We start from the raw sequence: 24,007 nt of genomic DNA, 5'->3' as shown, positions 1-24,007 counted from the left end.
GGTGGATCAGGCAGTCCAGGGTGCCATGGCGGCACAGGGAGCTCAGGGGCCATGGCGGAGCAGGGAGCTCTGGAAGCCATGGCGGAGCAGGCAGTTCGGGGCACCATGGCGGAGCAGGCAGACTAGGAGGCCATGGCGGAGAAGGCAGACTAGGAGGCCATGGCGGAACAGGGAGCTCGGGGAGCAATGGCAGAGCAGACAGTTTAGGAGGCCATGGCGGAACAGGGAGCTCGGGGAGCCTGGCCTCGGTACTCGGACCAGCCTCCACGGATGGATCCCTACTACCTCCCCCCAAAAAAATTCTTGGGGAGAATATAATCTTTAGAGGCCCTCCGTAGGCCTACCTCAGGAACAGTGGCTCTCCCTGCGTCGGAACATTTGGCCGGATATGTGGAGGGTCCTGGCGAGGAGTGACTGGCGAGGCCCGGTGGTTTTCGGGAGGGACTGGATGATGATCGCTCTGAACCTTTTCTACTTTGAGACTTACTCCATTTAAATAAAGGACATGATTAACCAACTCAATCAGGGGAAAACTATACGTGGGAAGATCGCAGCCGATTATGGCATCATCCAGCCCCAGCCGAAAACAGACACCGAGAGCGGCATCGAACCAGCTCACCTGGCTCACCTCTAGGAACTCCTCCACATACTTCTCCAACTCCCGACCACCCTGCAGCAGACACCAAAGCCTGTCTTCAGCCGCAGTCATCTTGTTTGGTCAGATCTTCTGTCACAGTGTGTCTAAGACCATATAAGGAAACACAGGAAGAACTACGGGGGCAAAACGGTTCCAAAAGTCTGACACTTATTTTGGTCAAATTATTAATGTTTTGCAGATACTGCAAAGTGAATGTAAAATTTAGACCACAACTGTATATTTACCCAAAAATATATTTTCAGATTTATCTAGATTTCTTTCTTTCTTGCTTACATTAGGCAATATAGTTTGTCATTTGAAGGTTTAAACAAAATATATTTTCAATTTGAAAAATATATTTTCTATAAGCAGTGCTTTTTGTCACACATTTAGCATATATTTCAAGTGTAATATGGCCAAAAAAATGTTTTTAGCTGTATGGTTTGTGAAGATGCTTGAATGGGTTGTGCTTGAATATTTGCATTGAACAACATCTTGGAGATTAATTGAGCTTACTCTGTGGCTTAGGCGCCTAGCGTCAAACAACTATTCTCCTTGACAGATTGATCAAAAAAGATTGGCAGAGCTTCCATCCGGAGTTCTGAAGACCATCACTTCTATTCACCGGCTCCCTGTCACAGTTTTGCATATCAGAACTGACGGAATCACAAAGGCTGAGAAGCTTTAATGAGCCAAAGTTCTCTGCTCGTCGAGGTGGCAGCTTGTGTCAGAAATAAAGCTCATAATAGCATGCAGTCCAAGCTCCACTGAACATTTCCTACTGTTATGGTAATGGGTTACCGCTACCTTATCAAACAGTTGGGGCCATTTTGCTCCGTTGTTATTTTTATCTTCCTTTCTTGTGTTTGTTTGAAATTATCTCTGAATGACCGCAACATTTAGCGGTTCAGTGTAGCATTCCCTCCTTTCAAATGTAAATTCCGTTTTTACCTCAGAAAACAAATAATGCAAGATTTTGTTCCTTGACAGGCTTGAAGTGTTTTGTGCAGTTTTTCTTTCTGTGCATTTTGAACTGTCTGTGGAGAATCTATTGAAACCGAGAGTTATGGAAGCATCAAACACTTGAGTCAAGAAGTGAAGGCCTCTTGAGGTAAGAGGGAAGGTAAAGTGGCATCACTGGTCATTCCAATAATTCAAATTGGGCTATGCTTTAAAGGGCATCCCGACATGAAAGCAGGTACACATCAGTGGACAGATGCCGCTCCTGGGTTCTGAAGTTGTCTCTTTTATGGCTTCTGCAGCTTGCAAAAGAAAATATACTCAGGTAAAAGAAATGTTTTTAAATGCAAACCAATTCAACTGCAAAGATAAAAATGCCTTCAGACTGGACTCGGGAGATCTTTTATCGGGAGACTTAACCAAACCTTTCCTCTCCTTGGCTATTTTTCTTCCAGTTGAATTTGATTCAGGTGAACTTTTTTTTTTTTAAACTGTCAGTCAACATTTTCCTGCAAAATATGAGGCCAGTCACACTAGGTAAAAAGTTTGGCTTGAAATCCGTTTCAATAACCACTCATCCGAAAATATAGACATCTTTTTAAAGCCACTACAACAATCAAATCACCATCACTATTCATTCGGGGCAGCAGAATTGCTGTTGTTTTTGTAAGTAAGAATGAAGGACAGAGGGCAGCCATCATCATATTCCCTGTAATTGCTTTTTGACTGATGTGCAGCTGCCATTGAATTGAATCATGCCAGATTACCAGCCGAGTTTCAGAGCCACTGTGGCTCTAAAGAAAGTGAATCAATTGTAGAAGAGCCCAGCTCTCGAACAATTTGCCAGATCCATCCTTTCCCATAGAACTAATCTTCAGTCATGCTAGAGAGAAATGCAACCTGCCTTTCATTGGAAGATGTGCAAAAAAATTTTTTGGGTTTTAAAAATATGTAGGATGAACTTGTGAAATCAGTTGTCTTGCGCTGAATTCCCATGTTGTAGCACCCGAAGATGTGTGTCTGTATATATCTACCCTAACAAAACACCAGTTTAAAACCACACATGCCATGTTCAATAGTACTTTGTTCAGTTCTTATTTGTAAGATATTAAATGGAAATTTTGTCATTTATTCAGACTTATCTAATTTCAAACCTGTATGACTTTATTTTGTCTGTGGAACAAAGATATTTGGAAGAACATTGAGGTTCAAACAACATTAGACCCATTTGATTTTCACTGTTTGGACATAAAGCAACACTGCCATTTTTCAAAACATCTTCTACGTTCCACTGAAGAAAGAATGTCATGCAGGTTTGGAATGACATGAAGGTGAGTAAATACATTTACTTCATGCAACAATTTGTCAGTTTCTTTAAAAGAAAAGCATTGCAATATAGATTATAGATTTAGTGTGATCAGAACCGTAACAAGGGATTATTCCTTGGTATGTACTGTAGCAGTGAGCTTCAGTTGTATTATGTGGAATAGGGAATTAGTCTATATACAAGTTCCAAAATGACCACTATCAAAGCATTACCCAAAGAGGTGTAGTAAGAAACGCTGTTCATATACAGTAGGTTACGGCCTAATTTTAAGGCCTGCAGCTTGAGAGAGATTGAGAAAGACAGAGAGAGGGAGAGACCGGGAGCAAGATGAAACCGTTTGACATTTATAATTCTGTCCCTTGATAGTGAATTTGCTTGGCGGGGATTGTGTGTGTGTGAGTGTGTAGTAATGTGGAGGTGGTGGTGGGGCATAGCAAGGACAGAGAGCCGTGGTGCATAGAATTATCACTGGCATTCCTGCCTCAACATTTTGGAATTGGAGCATTTTGAATCATAATCATTTTGATACGTTCATAAATCATGTAGCTTGGGAAATCAGGAATTTAGAAGTGAAATGTGTGGCCCAGTTATGAGTGATCCCTGAAGGATTCTCGCAGCTGCTTGATAGTCAAATAGTCTTATTTTTTTCTTGTAAATATTGTTGGATGTCACTGCAAGGCTGTTGTACTAACAAAATAAAATGGAAAAAATGATATTGTGATGTTTCCGAAACTGAATTTGCCTTTAATACTGATTATTCCTGCCTGGCTGTTCAGTCAAATTAATTGTCATCACATTCATGTCACTATAATGAATCATTGTGAGTTCATGCATTTCACATGTACTTACTAATCATTATATTTATTAGATAATCATGTAATTTATACATTTAATGACTGTATTGCACCTCATTCCATACTCCATCTCTGTCTCCACCCCCCTCTCTCACTAGAGCCCATTTTATGTGATGTTGGAGAGTTTCTATGCGGTGACCAGCTGACCTGTGTGTCCGAGAGCTGGCTTTGTGATGGGGAACCAGACTGTCCAGATGGTTCTGATGAGGTTCTGGACAAATGTAAGTAACCATTACACCAACCCACAATGCCACAAAACATCTCTGCATTCCCATATCTCCGTGCACCAAAAAAATCAGCCTCGACCTGCACATGATTGCTCCTCACCTTGTTTAATTCCAGATTGCACTTTACATGCAAAGTGTGGGGAATTGTATTCATGAAAAGATCGATCAGTTTCTGCTAAAACTGTGTGCCCAATTGCTTCATGTAGATGCAGGACATTTCTAGAAGAACTTAATTTATTACAGATTCCAGGCACAGTGGGTCAACTATTCTCACCACTGGTATTCTATTATCATTTAGATTAATCATGTTCTCTCTGTTTTATTTATAATGCCTTAGAATGGATTTCAGGTGTAGTTATCATGGGAATTTTGAGAAGCTCATTACCATAGATTATGTATCGATAGGAAATGCATTTCAATCAGCTTTTCACAACAAAATGTGCAGTGGAATTTAATGTGTTTGTAAGCCAACACAGACTACTATCGCATGAGTGTACTAACAGCACTCCACCGGCATGGGTAAATTTATTCATGTGTTTGTGCATATTGGGCACCCTGAGGTTACTGTGTTGCTTACGATAGTGGAGTAAAATCAGTGAGTAAGCTGTGCTGCCACTTTAATCTAGGAAGCTGTGCACAATTTTTATCATGTAATGTATATATCTATGTATTTAGACATAGGACTGAAAAGATGCACATAAAAAAGTCAGTGTACATTTTTTACATGGCAAGTAAACATTATTTTATGTCAAATCAAAATTATCCAGGTCTAAAATGTATATTTTTGCCAACGTTAAACCATGCTAAAAACATGTACATTGTTTGGCTAAAGATTATCCATAAATTATTAAACAAAATATTTTCACAAAATGGTAGTTGTGGGGTAAAGTGTGCCATCTGCTTCAGGGTAAGCAGTGCCAGTGACTCAGCTGATGCTGATAATAAGCTTTGCATCTAAATGCAGGAAATACTTTGGAAATACATTGGTCTTGTTAAAGTAGTAGCCAATTTGTTTTCCAACAAAGAAAAACCTGGCAAAGAAAAACCCACCGTTCAAAGAAAACAATCAAGAGTGTGGTTCCCACATTGATTTATGCACTGAAGAAGCTACCTCGGCCACACAAAGCCTGGACAACTACTACGAAATATTTCATATTTCCCTGCAGTCTTGGCGATTGGAATGTGACATAAGAAAATATAAGTTTATTCAGTCTAATAATGGATCTTTTGTATACTTTTTTTGTCAAGAATCTTTTTTTTCCCCTGTGAAAAATATTAACTTTATGAATATCTCATAATTTGCAGTAGGTTAAGACTCTAAAATTGGATAGTGAAATGGGATATTTTATTTTATTTTATTATTTTATTTTATACTCTTTTTTTTTTTTTGGTAATTATTATTAAATCCTGTTTCTATTGTCTCGCATTCGGGACACTTTCTTCTAATTTATGTAATTAGACACTTTACGTGACACTTTCTCTATCTTCTTTCCTCTTGACTAGAGGTAAACTTAAGTAAAAAGTGGCACTGCTTACCCCACTCTCTGCTCTAACTGCTTTAATTTATCCTCACCTTTTTTTAATTTTCACTTCATTAATTTTGACTCTTCATAGAAAGGACTAAAATTATTTAAAGTCATCGATCTGAGACACTGAACTGGAATTCTTATTCACTGGTTAATACTTATACCAATCTTCAAAGTAATTGAAATTTTGAAGCATTCTATTGCTTCAAAGTTGATGAACACTATTGTAATTGCCAAGTACATCTCTACCTAATGTATCACTCACAGTGGGACTGTTTATATTATACTATGTCGCTTCTAATATTCCTCAAGTAAGACTTGCTTGAGAACACCTTAAACGACTGTCTACTTGTTCTCATGTAAGTGAACCTAATGATAAAGTGATACTGCAGAAGCTGTCTCCAGTTGCTTCATATTATTATGTTCAACTCTTAGTCCTCTTAGATTTATAATAAGATTCACCTGGAGTGTTTTTAATTTCTGAGCCTAGCTGTTACCTGATATTAAGTCCTTGGTTTTCATCTTATAGTTATTGTTTTTGCTGTTCCAGTTTCTGGACTGTGCATATTCCTAGCGTTGGTGTGCCCAAGTTCTGCCACCAAAGAGAAATGTAATCACTGCATTATCAGGGCCTCCAGGGAAGGGCAGCTGCACATTTTCAGTGCCACATGGCCAGCGGGAACCTGGATAGGCTGCCCATCCAGCTTCCCTATGGGACCAGCCCGACATCTTGGGTTATCAGGGGAGCTGGGAGACAGCCCACTTTCCTGTAATGAAGAAAAACGTATTGTGATGACAGTCTCTGAGCTTTCCAAGCACATCATGCTATTTCTTATATTGGTCAGTGGAGTATGACCAGTATGAGTGTTTTGACATGAGTTATGAGTAGAATGACCATACAGCCAAGATAATCTCTGTATCGCTAAAGAGAACTGCAGGAACATTGAAAGCTCAATGAGGAACGGCTTCTTAGGGTTTAAATGAAACGATATGGGTCATTTTAGTGCTCTTCACTCTGTTCCATATGTTCCTGCTTTTTGTCTTGAACGTAATGTTCTTTATCAGGAAATACAAAGACATGCTTCAGTGACAAATTGCTCGACTCTTTTTTCTTTTTTTTTCCTCCTTTGAAGTTTGAATTGAACAGAGAGGGTGAGAGATTGATTTTTGTTTTGTTCTCATTTTTGTTCTGGGCAAAGCATTAACTCGCAACACTCAGAAGGCGATGCAGGCAGTGAGCCACAAGGCGAGCACATGATGTTCTTGTTTTTGAAGAGATGACAGCTGTTTACTTTAGACATATGTCAAGTTAATTGTACATCACTGGCCCTTAAACCCTACTTTGATCAAATATACGTTATAGTACCTGGGTTACACTTTTAAAAGAAGCTCTACATGAAATTGTATTCACTCAGGACACAAGAAAATGCAAAAAAAAAAAAAATATATATATATATATATATATGCAGTATACACACATTAACGTTTACATTTAAAGAAGTTAAAATCGCTACATAATACATACATGCTCCAAAATACATATAAAATGTATGTTATATCTAATACATATAGTTCTATCCCAATACAAAAAAAAAAACAAAAAAAATAAAATAAACCGCTTAAAAATTATGCTATACTTAGAACCAAATAAAAAATCAACACCAGCTCACTCATACACACACAAACCGACTGTCAGGCAAAATGACAAGCAATGTATCAATAATAGTGATATACAGGCAAAGATAATATATAATGCAGACAAGTAACAGTAGTTTAGATTTAATCATTCAATCAGTGCTAAACCAAATACCAAAAACATATACATAGCATAAAATTCTCAAACTGGTAGAGCAGAAAAGACAAGAAAAATTAACGTTGACAGTGTTGACTCTCTATTAACCACTTCTTTAAGTGAAACTTAAAAGAGGCATAAGTATTAAAATGTGTAATGTAAGTTGGGAAGGAGTTCAACTCACGAGCAGCTAAATGTTACATGTACGTTAATGATGATTATAAGTGTCATAAAAAATGTACATAAATGAATATTGTACAATATGCAGTTATTTTATGCTTTTATTAAACGGCAACATTCAGTTTTGTACAATATTTAACAGGATCCATCTGCTCCATCTTTCTGTCCACTGCGGATCCATGGCTTAAAAACAGTTGACCCCAAAACAAAAGAGCATACCTCAAAGTATAACAGCATTGGACTTGGGTTGCATAGAATTAAGGGGTGGTCTTGCAAAAATAGCTTGGCTGTGACTTTCCATCTAAGATGCATAGAAATGTGTATGAATTTTATGAGCACTCCTCTAAGGGCAGTTTCCTATGGCCCCTCTCATACTGAAATAAATGGAGAGTAAATGTGCCTATTCCCCCAGAGAACCGACACCTGCAGAAAGGAGGTTTGAGAGGTAATGTAGCATAGCATCTTGTTATTGAGCTGAGGGACAGGCATGCTGCATTATGCAATATTTACCTCAATGGCCGCCTCTGAGCACAGAATGAAATGCTAGCAAAATGCTAGACTGTGCGAGGGACATTTATGAGATCATCAGGTGACATTTAACTTGATTAACATTTTTGAGCTCTGTGTTTCATGAGGACATGTACAATATAGTACATTTTGGAAGAGAAAATACTCTGGGTAGCTTTGTATTGAAATATGGATTAATAGATCTATACTCTTTCTAACAAACACTGCACTCTCAGGAAAAAAAAAGCTGGTACAAAGCTGGGGTGGTACTCTTTCAAAAGGTAATAATATGTATCATTTATGTACTAATATGTACACTTTATGTACTATTATGTACATTTAAAGTGCTAATATGTACCATTAAGGTACCATTTAGGGGTAAATAAGGTACAGGGATGCACATTTTAGCTTTTGTACCTTAGGTTATCGTCCCATTTACAGCTTTGTACCCTTTGTATAGTGATGGGCTATGTTTTTAGGCGAGAGTGTTATGCAATTATTTGAGGCAATTTTGCCATCTGGAAATGAGCAGAATGCCAAGTTCAGAGCACAAGCTGCTGTTATTTTTTTCTTATGATTTCTGTATTGTCTCACAACATTAAGACGAGAGCCAAATCAAAGCAGCTTATTAGAGTGACAGTTTTTTAAATGGTGCTTTCTCATTTAATTCTCTCAGTTATATACAGTTACAGCCCACAGACAGTGCCCTCAACTAATATCGGCACCCTTGGTAAATATGAACAAAGGCGGCTGTGAAAATAAATCTGAATTGATAACCTTTTTGATCTTTCATTCAAAAAAGTCACAAAATTCGAACTTTTCATGGAAGTAAAACAACTGAAAGTGGGGGGAAACTCACATTATGAAATAATGCCAATATTAGTGGAGGGCACTGTATATAGACCTCAAATGGTAAAATTTCTGTTTATATGCATGTACGCATCTGTACAGTTTGGCTGATTTTAAAATATCCCTACCAATTTTAAAAACCGAGTCTGTGCCTTTAAAGTCGTGACAATTTGCCCACAGGGAACAGAATTCTAAAAGCAGGAAGTGGTGTGTTCCTTACTAGGGTTTAAGTATAGTTGGATTGGCAAGTACTTAATCAGATTAAATGTGATTAAAGAGTAAAATGTGTTTTCTTCACCTTATTGTGGCCATCAAAATATATGAAATAAGTGAGTTTGAGTGTGTATAGCATATATATCATAACTCCAGACATCCAGGGGGTTTGGCATGTAAGCAGGGAGCTTTGGAGATGATCCTTTTAATTTAGTGGGAGCCTGTGTGCTGTGAGAGCCAAGCTGATTCACTTCCTGTGGATTATGCCATCTGCTTGGGGGCAGCAAACAAACAGACAGACCAAACAAAGGCAAAGCTTTCTTCACTGTCTGTGCGTGAAGCATGCAGAGTTGGGTGCAGCTCAAATAAGGTTGAGACTTGATTTTATTTTCTAAATTAAGAGGTATGTGTATGTGAAATGTGAAGGTATGCAGCAGAGGCGTCATGCCCATTCAAAGTGGGGGGGCACGTGCCCCCTCAGATTTCTGAGCCAAGTGGATTTTGAATGCAGCTTCCAAAAGACAAAAAATAGCCGAATAATATTTTTTATATTTGATACAATCACACCGGTGTGATTAAAGTGGGGGGGCACGTGCCCCCTCAGATTTCTGAGCCAAGTGGATTTTGAATGCAGCTTCCAAAAGACAAAAAATAGCCGAATAATATTTTTTATATTTGATACAATCACACCGGTGTGATTAGATCGTTCAGTGCAGCACAGCATCAGCTGCTAAATTCAAATCTGTGTTCGCTGGCTGGAGATGAGCCCGAGACAGACGCGTTGGTACAGCACTGCATTATAACCAATCACACACGATTCTGTTGAGCTTATGAATGCAATGACCAATCAGAGGTATTCAGATGAGTCATCGCTGAAACGCGGTGTTTTGTTCACTTGCTCGCTGACTGAATTATCTGGTGAATTCTCTCATCAGAAACAACAAAGTGCAGATGTGCGTACGAATGTAAGTAAGATATTAATTTCACAGTGTGAACAGCTTCAGTGATTTAAATGGGAGTTTTTGAGAGTGTATGGCTGGACAATAATTTAATATCAATATGCATCGCGATATCTATTTTTTTTTCAATAACGGTGATATGATTTTTAAACACATTTCAGATATTTCGATATACATTACCAGTGTTTCCCATACATTGATTTATTTGTGGCATTTGACTTTGTTGAATAAACATGAGCACTGCACGTTTCAAAATCGAAACACGTCGGGGGTGTTTTATATGAATGTATCTCTGAAGGGAAAGGACTGTCTTCAGTAAAGTTTCGATGGCATTTTCATTTTATCTGATAAAGAAGCTTTCATGAGCGGAGCTGATTTGATTACAGCCATTACTGGAGAAACCGCTGTTTCTACCGCTCTCAAAGCACCTCCTGCTGGCAGACAATCAGTTTGCATTTTCAATAACGTCTCCAGCAACATGTTTTTGTTGTCGCTCAATTTATTTGTTTTTAACTCTATATAACTCAGAGCACTTTTCATACTCTTTATACTGGCTAAAGCACATTTTTTTCAATCTATAAGAATAATCCGCCTACACTACCAGTCAAAAGTTTTTGAACAGTAAGATTAAAATATTTTATGGCATGACACCCATATCTGGTACTTAAGTAAAAAGACAGATTTTTATGTGTAGTTAATAGATTACTATTAGTCTACTTTGCCCATCACCATTTATTGATCAAATAACATAATCTATAAAGGTCCAAAACTCATTTACTTACACATATTTGAGAATCGAGATATTTCCTGATATAGGTAACACGTTTGGAAATATTTCAAATAAAAAGGGATAAAAAAATAAATAAAACATAAGCCTGTATCAGTTATACAGTGCTATGGTGGCTGCTGTGTGTCACATTATTTATTTATGTATTGAACAAATTGGCAATTAATTAAGATGTCTCTAATTACAATATTTAAAAAATTTTCTTGGGACTATTATTTATTTTGGCAATCAATTTATAGTTTGACTTTCCATCCCGTTACTTATTAACTATAACTAAAAAAAGCCTTGAATGACATCATCCTACAGGAAGTAAAATAATTTATATTATTTTACTGTAATGTATGTGTAAACAGCATCACGTACTTTACTAAGCTTATTTTTATTTAAATAATTTCTGAAATTTAATAAATATATTATTTAAAATTAATTCATTCATTCATTAAAATAAATTAAACTAGATGTTAAATAATACTAGTATTAATACTTCATCAGGTCTGGTTACATTGAATTTGTAAAGATTTTGTCATACTATATTTTGGAATGCACAATGTTTCTTGGCAGATATCGTGCCTCCATAGTTAGATATTCTTTTTCTATTCTTGACAGATCTTTGAGTTTCACTGCTGTCTTCTCTCTTTCACTCCTCTGCTCCTTTTGTTAGGGACAAAATCACTAGCTTGTCACCAGCAGCCCTGTGAAAAGAGCATATTTCAACACCTTGACAGCTTCGCTGTCACGATACCTCTGGATGACATCAAACTACTAAAGCCTACATTAGTCCCCTGCTGTTGTCGAAGAGAACTCTGTTGGTATACGTTAAGCTTAGAGGCAGGAGAGCAAACAGATGGTTTTCATTCAGTAGGGAAATTGTCTACTGTGAGGCACAATAGCATAGGGACCTTCACCTTCCGCAATAATGATGAAACTAACACCTCGTCTTTGTGAATAATTTGTGTTTGCATGTTATGTGGCCGTTTCAAACAGGGATCCTCAGTTAAACAAATAGGATTACATAGAAACTAAGTCTTGTTGTATTATAAGATCATTCTAGACATGTTTCAACCAATCGTATGTTATGACTAGAATATTTCTCACAAACTGTTGCCTTTGCCAGAGCTATTTTATGTGCATTTCAGATAGATCTCTAGTTAATCAAGTTGCCTTTGTCACCATAAGCCAGTCTAGTCTCATTAATCATATTCATATCATATGTAACGCTTACTCATACATTTTTCTACAATTGAAGACAGTATATAATGCACAAGTCGGTATATTCATAATGCATGTATGAAAACCTTAGTAATATAATCACATTGTAAATTGTCATTTGAGTTTGAGAGAACATTTCTTTTTGATAAAAATCAGCCAATTTCATGATTTACTCACCGCCTAACCTACAGTATATGAATTTATTTCTTCTGTGGAACACAAAAGATTTGAAGAATGTTGGGGTCCAGACAACATTGGACCCCATTGACTTTCGTTGTATGGACATTTTAAAGCACAAACAACATCTTTAGATGGCAGGAAATGGTAGACAGTTCAATTGGACAACAGTCATATTGTATTCAGTGACAGTCACCAAAGAACACGCATTTCATCCTTCATTCAGTGGTTTGGGTGACCAACATCCCTTGAAGGCAAGTCGACATAACAGCGTGCTGGAAAGCACAAACAGTAGCCTATTTTCTCTGAAGGACAGGATGTGAATCTTTACAATTATTAATATCACATAATTGTTTCCTCAATGTGGATGCTGTCTACTGTGTCTGTGGCTCTCTTTACCCCGTGTGGAGCTTGAAACTGCATTCTCCTGTGATTTTTATTGAGTTGGGACCAAGCCAATGGTTATTCTGTGTTCATGAGTACAGTACATTTATTCCCAGAGTAATGGACTGGCAGACTCAAAAACAATGCAGTAAAATATGTCCTTTGCAAATAATTGTTTGCAGAGAAGTTGTTGTTTTTTTGGCTCTGTTTCTCCAAAGAAGCTATGCATTATTTATATGAATGACATTAATACTAAGGTGTTTTCCCTGGAATGGAGCCCGTACTGCGATCTACATAACAACAGACATCAAAAGATTGTGGTATATAAATTATATCGGCTTTACTATGAATCCAAGCACAAAGCCATCTAAATGCATCGGGTCTTTGAAAGGGACTGAATAGCAGTGTTTAAAAATGCATGGAAGTGTGAATGTGTCGATTCTCCTGCAGGGGCTTGGGTGTGATGTATGGACACTTTATTGAGCAGTGAGTGGTTTTGAATGTGATGTATTAACAGGCGGTGCATTGGAAGGCATAGCCCGGTGGAGGAAGTGATGGCTCCATTTCATAGGTTGTTGATTACATTACTCCGTGATGATGAATTAGTTTAATTAAATCCAACCAATGATTTACAGAGGATACATGCCAATATGCGGCGAGAAACAATGGGCTCTGTGCATGTTACTGCCCCGTGGACTTTCTTATTGAAGTTTCTGTTCTTTTTAGGGAGGGGAGGAAAGCTGTGGTGTAGTGGTTAATGTCCAGGTGCTGGTAACCAGAAGATTGCAGGTTTGATCCCCCACATGGAGCCGTTATCTTGTTTGTGGTGCCATTCTATGGCATTCACTGTACAATTCTGTTACTATTACTTGAAATAATTTATTTGATGAGTAAAAATTATATATACATAATCGGGCTGGGTAAAAAATTTTGATTTCTCGCTTTTAATCTATTCTCATTTTTACAAAACTATTATTGATTCTTAAATCCCAAGAATCGATTAGTCTTGCCAGTTTTCAGGTAATGAATGGAATATTGCAGCGCACCTCTAATCCAAATGTAAATTTTGAAATGAAACAAAGTCTAAGATTTCAAATTCTGCCCATTTTATTACAATATTCAAACAATAAATACCATTTTGTCACGTGTCAAGTGACAGATTGCTGTAGCGCCTCAGTTCAAGAGAAGCGGTAGCGCGACGCGCACGTGAACTGATCATCTCCTCCATTTTAATACCAGTTATAGCACAAAATAAACATGAATGAACATCCAAAGGTATGTTATAAGAAAGAGTACAACTTACTGAAATCCGTATCCTGTCTCATGTAATCACTCAGTGTTTCAACTGCGGAAAGACGTCAATATAACAGCTTATAAACAATGTCACGTAACGTCACACCTCAGAAATAAACATATTCGGTGACCATAAACTAATTAGTCAGCTAGAAAAAAATTTACTCTATAACTAATTTTTACAGCATTAGTTGAGAGATTTTTTTTTTCTTGAGAAAATTTGCCATGTACTGTGTCTGATATATATCCAAAATAATAATATCAAATCAAATTGAATCGGAATCTAATTCAATTGCAAGCTTGTGTATCAAAAATTGAATTGAATCCTGTGATTTGTGCCAATACCCAGCCCTAATATAATTTATATACAAATTATATATATTAAGTATACAATATATATTTTTGCTTAACTTGAAGACAAAAGGCACTCTGTTTAAAAGTTTGGGATCAGTTTTTTTTTGTTGTTATTTTTTTTTAATTAAAACTTTTATTCAACAAGAATGGATCAAATTTATCAGTAAGTGACAGTAAAGACTTTTACATTGTTACATTTCAGCTAAATGCTGTTATTTTGAACTTTTTATTCATAAATTAATCCTTTAAAAAAATCAGGGTTTCCAAAAAAAAAAAAAGCAGTACTATTGTTTTCAAATAAATTTTTCTTGAGCACCAAATCAGCATGTTTTTTTAATTGAAGTATACTTGTAATTGATTAATTAAGGAATTAAGATAAGTGAACATCAATCAAACAATAGCACATTATTTGTTTAGTTAGCCAACTAATATGGCTCGCAAGTAAACAGAACATCACACCTGGGCAAAAATCTGAACTGTGAGTGCTTAACTTGGGCAAAGCCACAAAATAGTCATCATCCATAGGCCTTAATTAGGCTGTCAGCTGTGCCAATAAAAATCAAACACATCCTCATCTGAAATTACTGGCAAGTCTTTAAAATCCAATAAATCGAAGTGTTTTCATTAGAACTCCACATAGTATATAGACATGGGAGGGAGGCATGTGAAAGTGTCCTTACGTTGAGATAACAGATGTGGACAGTGTGACCTGGAGCTAATCTCTTTGACATTTGAAGATTAACCCAGGTGGACATTGGAACGAATGCCACTGCCTCTCGGAACCAACTTTAAGAACACAAATGTACAACTCTGCATCCCATGTAAATGGCAGATATAGCTTCTGAGAGTAAAGGAAGGAGGGAAATTACAATGCTTCTCTCTTAGGATAGTGAAAAATACACAATGCCACAACACCTACGCCACCTTGACAGATTGCTGTACTGTTGCCAAGAGCATCAACAAGAGGCTGATAGCTAAAAGAACTAATAAACAGCAAGAAACAAGGAATTCAAGTGACGTTTGTACATAACCACATCGGTTGTGGCTGCTCAGTCAAAGGTGCTACATTTTCAGAGTACTTCAATCCTTGTTTATACAGGTGAATTTAAACTAGGTTTGTGTATCCTGAAGGAAATAACCACTGTTTACAAAGCAGAAAAAGATTATTGTGACGGTTTTCGGAAAGTTTTAGGTTTTCAGCTTGGATTCTGCGTAAATGAAAGCCACAGGTCATGACACTAACAGCACGTCGTGTTTTCTTATTTTGAGAAATGCCTTTGAGACTCTTATTTTAAAATGTCTGCAGAAGAACGAAAGTTATACAGGTTTGGAAAGACATGAGGGTGAGTAAATGATGATAGAATTGGCTTTTTTTTTTTTTTTTTGGTTGAGCTATCCTTTTAAGTGAGATTTTAAATTGTGTATATTTTTTAATTGAGTGTGTATTTTCAGTTCCAAACAGCATAGAGTACATCTGTACATATTACTACACAGGAAGTGGAACGGGAAATTTGCTCACCAGTCATAGTGCACCACCTACATGAGTACTCCATGAAGTGTGTCTAAAATAAACAGTGAAAAAAGAGTTGAGGGTCAGTGTGTGGAATAAAGACAGCTGAATATATAATACATGACATATGCAATAAATTCAGCTAAGATTTCTTGCCAGGCAAAAAAAGGTGTGTGTGTGTGCGCGTTTTTGTGACAAATGAGGACATAAATTTGTATAATGACAAGGAAGGAGAAGGTGACTTTTCAGGACATTACCCCATGTCCCCACTATGTGAGTGATTTACAATCAAAGAAAAAAAAGTGTGTGTGTGTATATATATATATATATATATATATATATATACATATATAATTTTTTTTTTCTTTGATTGTAAATCACTCACATATTGCCTAATTACTTGAAATGACACATGATGATTTCAGTTGATGGGAAAGAATATAATTAGTATTACTATTATTTTCAGGTGTACTAATCATATTAGTTTTTGCCGTTATTTCAAAATTGGTGATGAGAATGAATTTTTTTTGGTATTGACTACTGAAATGTTGGCATTGTGTCAACCCTTGTGCTTGCCATGAAATTTTTTTTGTATCATTTTCCTCAAAGAATTCATTATTTTAGATTCCTTGATTAAAGAGACAGAATGGATGATTTCATATGAAAGCCTTTCGTTACACATTAAGTAGATGGATTAGCAATTCCCAGCTGATCTCTCTTCTTTCACATTGAGAAAAGAGGGTAAATATCACCATGGCTTTCTAATTAAAAGCAATATGTGAGGGACAGAGAAAGGGTTTATTTTGGCAGTGGACTATCTTTAAAGTGACACTACAGCCATTCCAGCAAATTAATGAAAAGGCCAAAATGCTGTTTAGTTGTGGAGGCCCTACTTTGTATGGAACAGGAGTGTAGTCTCCATCTGTATGCGTATTGTTCAGCCCAAATCATTTGATTTCCTGAGACTCCTCGTTTCTTTGGGCAACTAACTGAGGCTCGTATTTACACTTCATCCTGAAGTCCATTTACCGCCAGAGCCAGACAGCTGGCATAACAAAAGACCTTGAACTGTAATGAATTCTAGTGAGATAATGTGTGCATTTGTAAGAGAACTTAAAATGCTTATATACATATATATAGGAAAAGGTATCAGTTCAATTACACCAACTTTAGACTAGCTCCTCTTTACCACCAGAGGTTGAATAGAAGTTAGATGCATTATTCAGTATGCACTGTCCTGTGGAATTGGTCAATTGTTTTATTTGTTTCGTAGAGTGAAACCATGACAAATCTAATGCCAATTAAATAAATAGCTGGAAAATGTGCAGATTTTTTCCTCTCCAAATGCTCTTGTTTGTTGATCTGTTTTGAATTAGACACACAGAACATGGGGCTATGTACACTTTTAAAGTAATAGTTCACCCAAAAATGAAAATTTGCTAAAAGTTTACTCACCTTCAAACCATCAAGATGTAGATGAGTTTCCTTCTTCATCAGAACAGATTTGGAGAAATGTAGCATTACATAAATTGCTCTCCAATGGATCCTCTACGGTGAATGGGTGCCGTCAGAATAGGAGTTCAAACAGCTGATGAAAACATCACAGTAATCCACAAGTAGTCAACACTACTTTAGTTTGTCAGTTGACATCTTGTAAAGTGAAACGCTGCATATTTGTAATAAATTCATCATTAAGATGTTTTTAACTTCAAACAGTTGCTTCTGTCTAAAATACGAGTCGTCTATCCACAATATTGATTTCTCCAGTAAAACAGTCATCTTGAGTGAATCAGGTGAGAAATATGCACAGATCAAGCACTGTTCTAAAAACGGTTCTAAAATGTGAGAGGACAACAGGAGATGGACGTTTTCACTGGAGGAAGAGTTATTATGGATTATGGACTTGTATTTTAGCTTGAAGCGATGGTTTAAAGTTAATGATGGATTTTTTTTCCTTAAAAACACGTAGTTTTTCTTTTTACAAGACATGTAAGTTAAAATGTCAAAGAGACATAAATGTACGCAGCATATTCACTATAGTCTGTTATCCAATCTTCAATGTTTTGTTTTTTTTGACAGTTCTCCTACATGCAAGTATGATAAGCATGTGTTTTCCGCCTCCACGTTCATGAGTTTTCTCATGATGGAGGATGATTCACCATGAGTGCTATCTGGCATCTAATTTGGTACAGGGTGAAGAGAAATAATTTCCTATCATCCCTCAACTGCACAGACGCCATCTGTGTTATCCAGCACGGTGCATCTGAAACTCCTGAATATTCATCTCTCCCTCTCATCTGATTAGATTAGTCCCCAATCAGTTTGCGAGTGGAATGATTCTGTATTTGACAATGCAGTTTTATTAGGATAATCACAGTTTGTCACAGCCCCTCACTCCACTGTGTTAACAGAGCAATGCATGTGACATGGGCCCCCCTCAATTGTTTTGTTGCTGTATTTACTCATGAATAATGGAAAAGCGCCTCATGAATGCATAATTAGAGACATGTTGGCCAGTATATCTGTAGAGTTTTAATTGAAAATTAGCATGGCTATTAATCAACATATGTGGGCCCCAAAATCCCTCTGACACTGTAAAATTGAGTTGTGTATGTATGTATGGCCAAGGATTGAAACAAATGACGTTTTAATTGAAAAGCCTGTCCTGTATCTTCTCCTCCAGCTCTCTGAAGAAAAGCCACGAGGTTGTGAGGTTGATAAACCTGCCTTTTGTTCTCACGTTTGAAATATGAGTATGCAAAGTTAAGGTCACTTACATTTGACTTTCCCTAATTTAGAATGTCCTTGGGGCTTGGAAAGAGTTGGTCTAGAAAAAAAAAATGTTTTGGCACATTTCCATGACCGAGAAAAAGGAAAACTTCTGTGAGAACAATGAGATGCTTTTGTGAAATGTGAAAAGCATAAATGCATTGGCGGATAAATCATGAGCTTGGTATATGTTTAGGCATGACAATCCCCCATTAAATGACCCCCTTAATTACAGCGTCATTTTATCTTATGAAGTCTAAATGAAAGCTGATGAATAACCTCGACTCTTCCAGAGGATGTTTTCAGTGGTGTAGGATCAGAGCTCAGAGGAAATTGGGACTCCGGAGATTTGTAAGAGGTCCTGTCACATGAGCTATAAATCTCACGCTAAGTGGCTGTGTTGCAGTTATGGTAATTGATACCAGTGTAGTTAAGGTGCAGTGTGACATATTCACAGTGTGCGAGATGGAAGTCGATGTTTCACTTAGACGTGTTTTATGTATTCTTGTGGCTGCTCAAGCAGATGAGGGTCACCTATGTGCCTCATGAATCTTTAAACAGCTGCTTGGTGCAGCCGTGTCAATAGATATCTCTGAGGCTTTGGCTCCATCTCTCTCTTTCGTTCTCTCTTTCTCTTGCTCTCTTTCTCACACACACAGAGTGATTCAGAATAGCTTAGCAGCATAGCCTACATGCGAACGTCTGTTTACTGTACAGAGTAATGCCTTCAAGTAAACACATTTGCATTTGTGGCTGCGTTTACAGACTGTTGGTGTATTTTTTAATGGAGAAAAGGGCTATTTACAGCAATGCTATCATTTACTGCATGAAATCTGTTTTATTGAACTTAATTGTTTATCTAAAGTGCAGTCTTTGTAAATTTTTGAATAATGTTTCTGCAGGGTTTTTGTTTATGGCTGCATATTGATTCTAATCAGTGTGTAATATTTGTTTATTTCATTTTATAAATGTTAAATTCATTCTTTTTGGGGGTTATATATTCGGAACTTGGTTCTGCAAACTTATTGCATTTTGTGTACGTGTTCTGCATTTATTTGATCAAATACAGTAAAAACAGTAATATTGTGAAATATTAAAATTTAAAATGGCTGTTTTCTACTTTCATATATTTGACAGTGTAATTTACTTCTGTGATGCAAAGCTGGATTTTCAGCAGCCTTTCAGTCTTCAGTGTCACATGATTCTTTAGAAATCATTCTAATATGCTGATTTGGTGCTCAAGTAACATTTTTATTATTATCATCAATGTTGTGAATAGTTTTGGTGCTTAATATTTTTTCAGGATTATTTGATGAATAGAAAGAACAACATTTATTTGAAATATAAATATTTTGTAACATTACATATTTACTGTCACTTTTGTTCAATTTAATCTGTCCTTGCAGATTAATAATTAGGTATAGTAATAATTAGTCATTTCTACTTTGTTAGAATTTCTACTTTGAAACAAATGCCAATTTGCTTAAATGGTTTCTGCAACTTTACCAGAACTTTACTTTTACAGTAAGAGATGTAATGGCTTTAAGTTGCTAATTAAATTAGCATTCATTAGGATAGGAAAGAGGAAGGACGAATTGTAAATGAGAAACCTGCAATCATTCTATTGGCATTTCTCTTAAAGATCCACTGACAGAAAATGGTGCTGAAGGAACGTTTTTGTCACAAAATGAAATCACTCTGGGGCTGGTAGTGCATTTTAAGCTAAATTCAGTCAACTGGATTGTTTCCCATTTTCATTTGCATCTCTCAAAGCTTAGCAAATTAAAGCAAGTGACATTTGTCTGAACCACATAGATTTGCATACAACTGTCTTAGCAGTTATTAAAGTAGTTACTGACAATATAGTGAAACTGTGTGGATTATATGTTTTTGCAAAATCACACCAGACGTGTATGTAAACTATCATTCTTTCCTGTTCTTTAGGTAAGGTGGAGGTGATAGTCAGATGTCCTCTAAATCACATACAGTGTATAGGGACGAGAAAGTGCATTCACTTCAACAAGCTCTGTAATGGGGCGAAAGACTGTGAGGACGGTTTTGACGAAGGAGTCCACTGTCGAGGTGAGTACACTAAATTATAATGTCTTTGCCTGATATTAGCTATGCAGATGTTTATTTTGATCTGTCAATATCAATAAGCTCACTGTTTGGACAAAAACAGCATTTATATTGACAGCCTAATGCTGCATATCTTTACATATATTGGCTTTACGCTAATGGATGGCAAACAGGTGAATGACGCCGCAGGTGTGATGTTGGACACAATCAACTCTTGTTCACAATCATCCAAGCCACAATAACAAGCAGGTGGAGCCACCTGGACTCTGTGATATGACAATACCGACTCAGCAGTTGGCATTGGCTGGATGCGTGTTAGTAGAGGCGGCACACCTCAGGCTGGCCAAGAGTGCGACCTTTGGTAAACTGGAAAAGTGTGGCACCCAGCTGGGCAGTGCCAGGAGCAGCTGATCCTGCACTTTGATCCAGAGCCTAGCTGAAAACAGGCCAGTGACCCATATAAACAACACCAGATTATAATGTCAGGTGGATTGCAGGGGTTTCCTGCAGGGTTGGAGCAACAACACGTTTTTCTAGACTTGAGAGACTGGTGGAAGAATAATAATTAGTTTTGAATTGCCTGAGAAATGTGACTCATGTACATGCTGTTAGGTTTGAATAGACAGTTGTATCAAAAATTTATTTATTTATTTAACAAGCCACAATTCAGCTTTTTTTTTTCTTCTTGCTGTTCTTCATCTCTTGCAGTTCTTCATCTCACAGTTCTGCGTTTAAATGTCACAATTCTGGGATTATATGTCGAAAAAAGTCAGAGTTGTAAAATAAAGTCAGAATTGTGAGATAAAAAGTCACCTTTTTTATCCCGTAGAAACAAGGTTTCATAATTTATTTATAATACATGAAATAAAAAAAAATTAGTTTAGTTTAGTTCAGTTAATTGTAAATATGCAAATATTTTAGATTAATTATTTCTAGATTTGGGAAATTGTATTTAAAAAAATGCTAAATAGAAGCATTTTTACTACAGATCTCTTACTTTTGGATTCCACTGTAAATTCACTTCAAATTAATTATATTTCCTCATAAAAACAGTGGACAGTTGCCTGTTTTTTTTTTTTTTTGTATCTGTCATTGGTATATTAAAATGATATATCCTTTGCCGCTATATTAGCTCATTCCTTGTGAGCCAAACCTCACTTTTCAGGTTTATCTGCCCTAAAGGAAGGGCTAACCTCCAAACATCTTTCTCTGACAGAAGAACCAATCGCCTTCCAGCGCGAGGAAAGAGATTGGTCTAGTTCAGTGGGCAGAAAGATTAAGGTTTTGACTTGACGTATTGCAGATAAAGAAAGAGGTGCTCAGAGCCTGAAGTGATGTATCACAGAAAGTTATCCTTGGGTGTTAGGAAGCATTAAGAGACATTATGTTCATTGTTCTCCTCCTCCATTTGTTTGTTTTTAGATACAGCTAATTAAGCAACGAGTGCCTGGGGCAATAAATCCTTTTTTTTTTTTTCATTCCACTCTTGCTCAGTTTGCAGACTTCTTAGTTGCCGTTTACTTCACTGCAGTCATAGAGCAAATGTTTTTCAAACATCGTCATTCTATTTAGTTTTTCACCTCTAATTTGATGATTTTGCAGCTTGTGTGCAAGGAAAATTACAGTCGTTTTTAAACCACATGCAGATGTTAGTAATGATACGTAAGGCAGATTTACAGGTTACACAGAAGTGGAAAGTCTGGACGTGTTTTTGTTGGTGATTTAACTGTCTGCTGAACTAAGCAACATAGTATATTTCATCAAAGGGTCTATTTGAATGAGTAAGCACTGGCCACTGAGGAGTTCGGGCCGGGACATTCGACATGTGTTTCCAACCATACACCTGCAGACGGGAGGAAATGAGGTCACCGCGGAGAAGTTGGAGCATGGCAGCTGGGTCTTCGCTGACACTTTCCCTCCCCCTCTCATAATGAATTTACATAATAAATCCCAGGAGGGCATTACACAAAATTGTGCCCATATGGAAGACAAAGACAGCATTCTATTTCACCTTCACACACTTTGGCAATTCTTTATTTTAAAGATTGTCTTTCAGTGGAGTGGAGATTTTCAGAGATGGCATGAAAAACTTTTTTTTTCTCCTTTCTTTTTTTTTTTCAGCACCTGGCTGCCTCTTCTTCACCGTGCAAAATCTGGCTCCTCTCAGCCAGCATTGATACTTGACAGGTGGAGATGAAAAGAGGGCACATTTAAATTTAGGAGCTCTTTAGTGGAATTTTCAGAAGTTCCTCACAAGCTGTAAGCATACAAGTGGCAAGAATGTCTGTGGTGACAGCATTTGGTCATAGTTACACGTGGTTATGTACATAAGTTCTTTCAAAGGTGCTTTCAAATACTTTTTTGACCGTTTATGCTGCAACTCAACATCAAATTATTATTATTATTATTATTATTATATGGATTATGTATAGATCTTTTTTTTTTCCACAGATTTGATTGACGCTCGTGTTGTTCTGAAAATATCTAATTTGGTTAAAAAAAAAATTTCCTTGTAAATCTCTCATTATGCTGTATTATCACCAAATCTTGTATTCAATTTTTTTTGTCATCTTGTTTTCTTTCAGTTAGCACATGTTTTATATTTCTTTTTGGAACCGACTGGCCGTAGGCTTTATTGAGTGCGTTTACATGAACGTTCTTAAACCAGTTATGCTTAATAAGCTGCATGTAAACATGTTGAACTGCTTCCCTTTATCGATGTAAGGTCATAAATCGCTTAAGAATAAACCGATCGACACAGGTGGATTTTTGCCCATTATTCTGATTTCTCTAAGTATATAAACACCGTAACCTGCATTTTGTCGTCTTATTAAAGTGCACAGAGAGAGTTTTGCAGTGGAGGAGGAAATATATTGCAAACGCTGACTTTTTCTTGACCCCAAAAATACAAAAAAAAAAAAAAATGTTTTCTCATCTTGTGCAGCCATAGGACAAGTGGTACAGTTGAAGATGACAATGACAATGATAGTTAGGCTAGTGAATGATGGTTAGGTTAGAAAGCAGGGTAATATCAGAACAAATTTCATTTGCATTGTCTTTATGCTGAAATGCAATAACAAATGAACACCCTTAGGTAATTCCATAGATTGTGCTTGTATTATGTTCAGTTCAGTCATTAAAAAGCAGCTCATGATTCCTTTTCTCAAAAGCAATTACATACCAATTAGAGTAATTACAGAAGTAGAAAATAAAAAAAGAAGAAAGCTTAGAGAAAGTCTCTTTCAGTACAGAAGAAGCAGTGTTGGGAAGGTTACTTTGGAAATGTAATAGGTTACAGATTACAAGTTACCCTATTTAAAATGTAATAGTAGTGTAACTTTTTCAATTACTTTATTAAAGTAATGTAACTGATTACTTTTGATTACTTTTATAAATTTCTAATGAATGTTTATT

The 24,007-nt window shown here is 36.7% G+C and overlaps 1 protein-coding gene across 1 annotated transcript in view; it reads left to right on the top strand.

Moving 5' to 3' along the window:
- LOC107714450 (low-density lipoprotein receptor-related protein 1B-like) overlaps nt 1–24,007 on the top strand; it is a 309,159-nt gene that overhangs the window by 78,646 nt on the left and 206,506 nt on the right. The window contains exons 2-3 of the mRNA XM_016520289.1: nt 3,877–3,999; nt 20,459–20,596. Coding sequence (XP_016375775.1) covers nt 3,877–3,999; nt 20,459–20,596 — 261 coding nt within the window. The remainder of the gene's footprint in view (nt 1–3,876; nt 4,000–20,458; nt 20,597–24,007) is intronic.

The sequence above is a fragment of the Sinocyclocheilus rhinocerous genome, unplaced genomic scaffold (assembly GCF_001515625.1).
Source record: "Sinocyclocheilus rhinocerous isolate Xijiao unplaced genomic scaffold, SAMN03320098_v1.1 scaffold12, whole genome shotgun sequence".
Classification (NCBI taxonomy): Eukaryota; Metazoa; Chordata; class Actinopteri; order Cypriniformes; family Cyprinidae; genus Sinocyclocheilus; species Sinocyclocheilus rhinocerous.
This window is presented reverse-complemented; position numbering and strand designations above follow the sequence as displayed.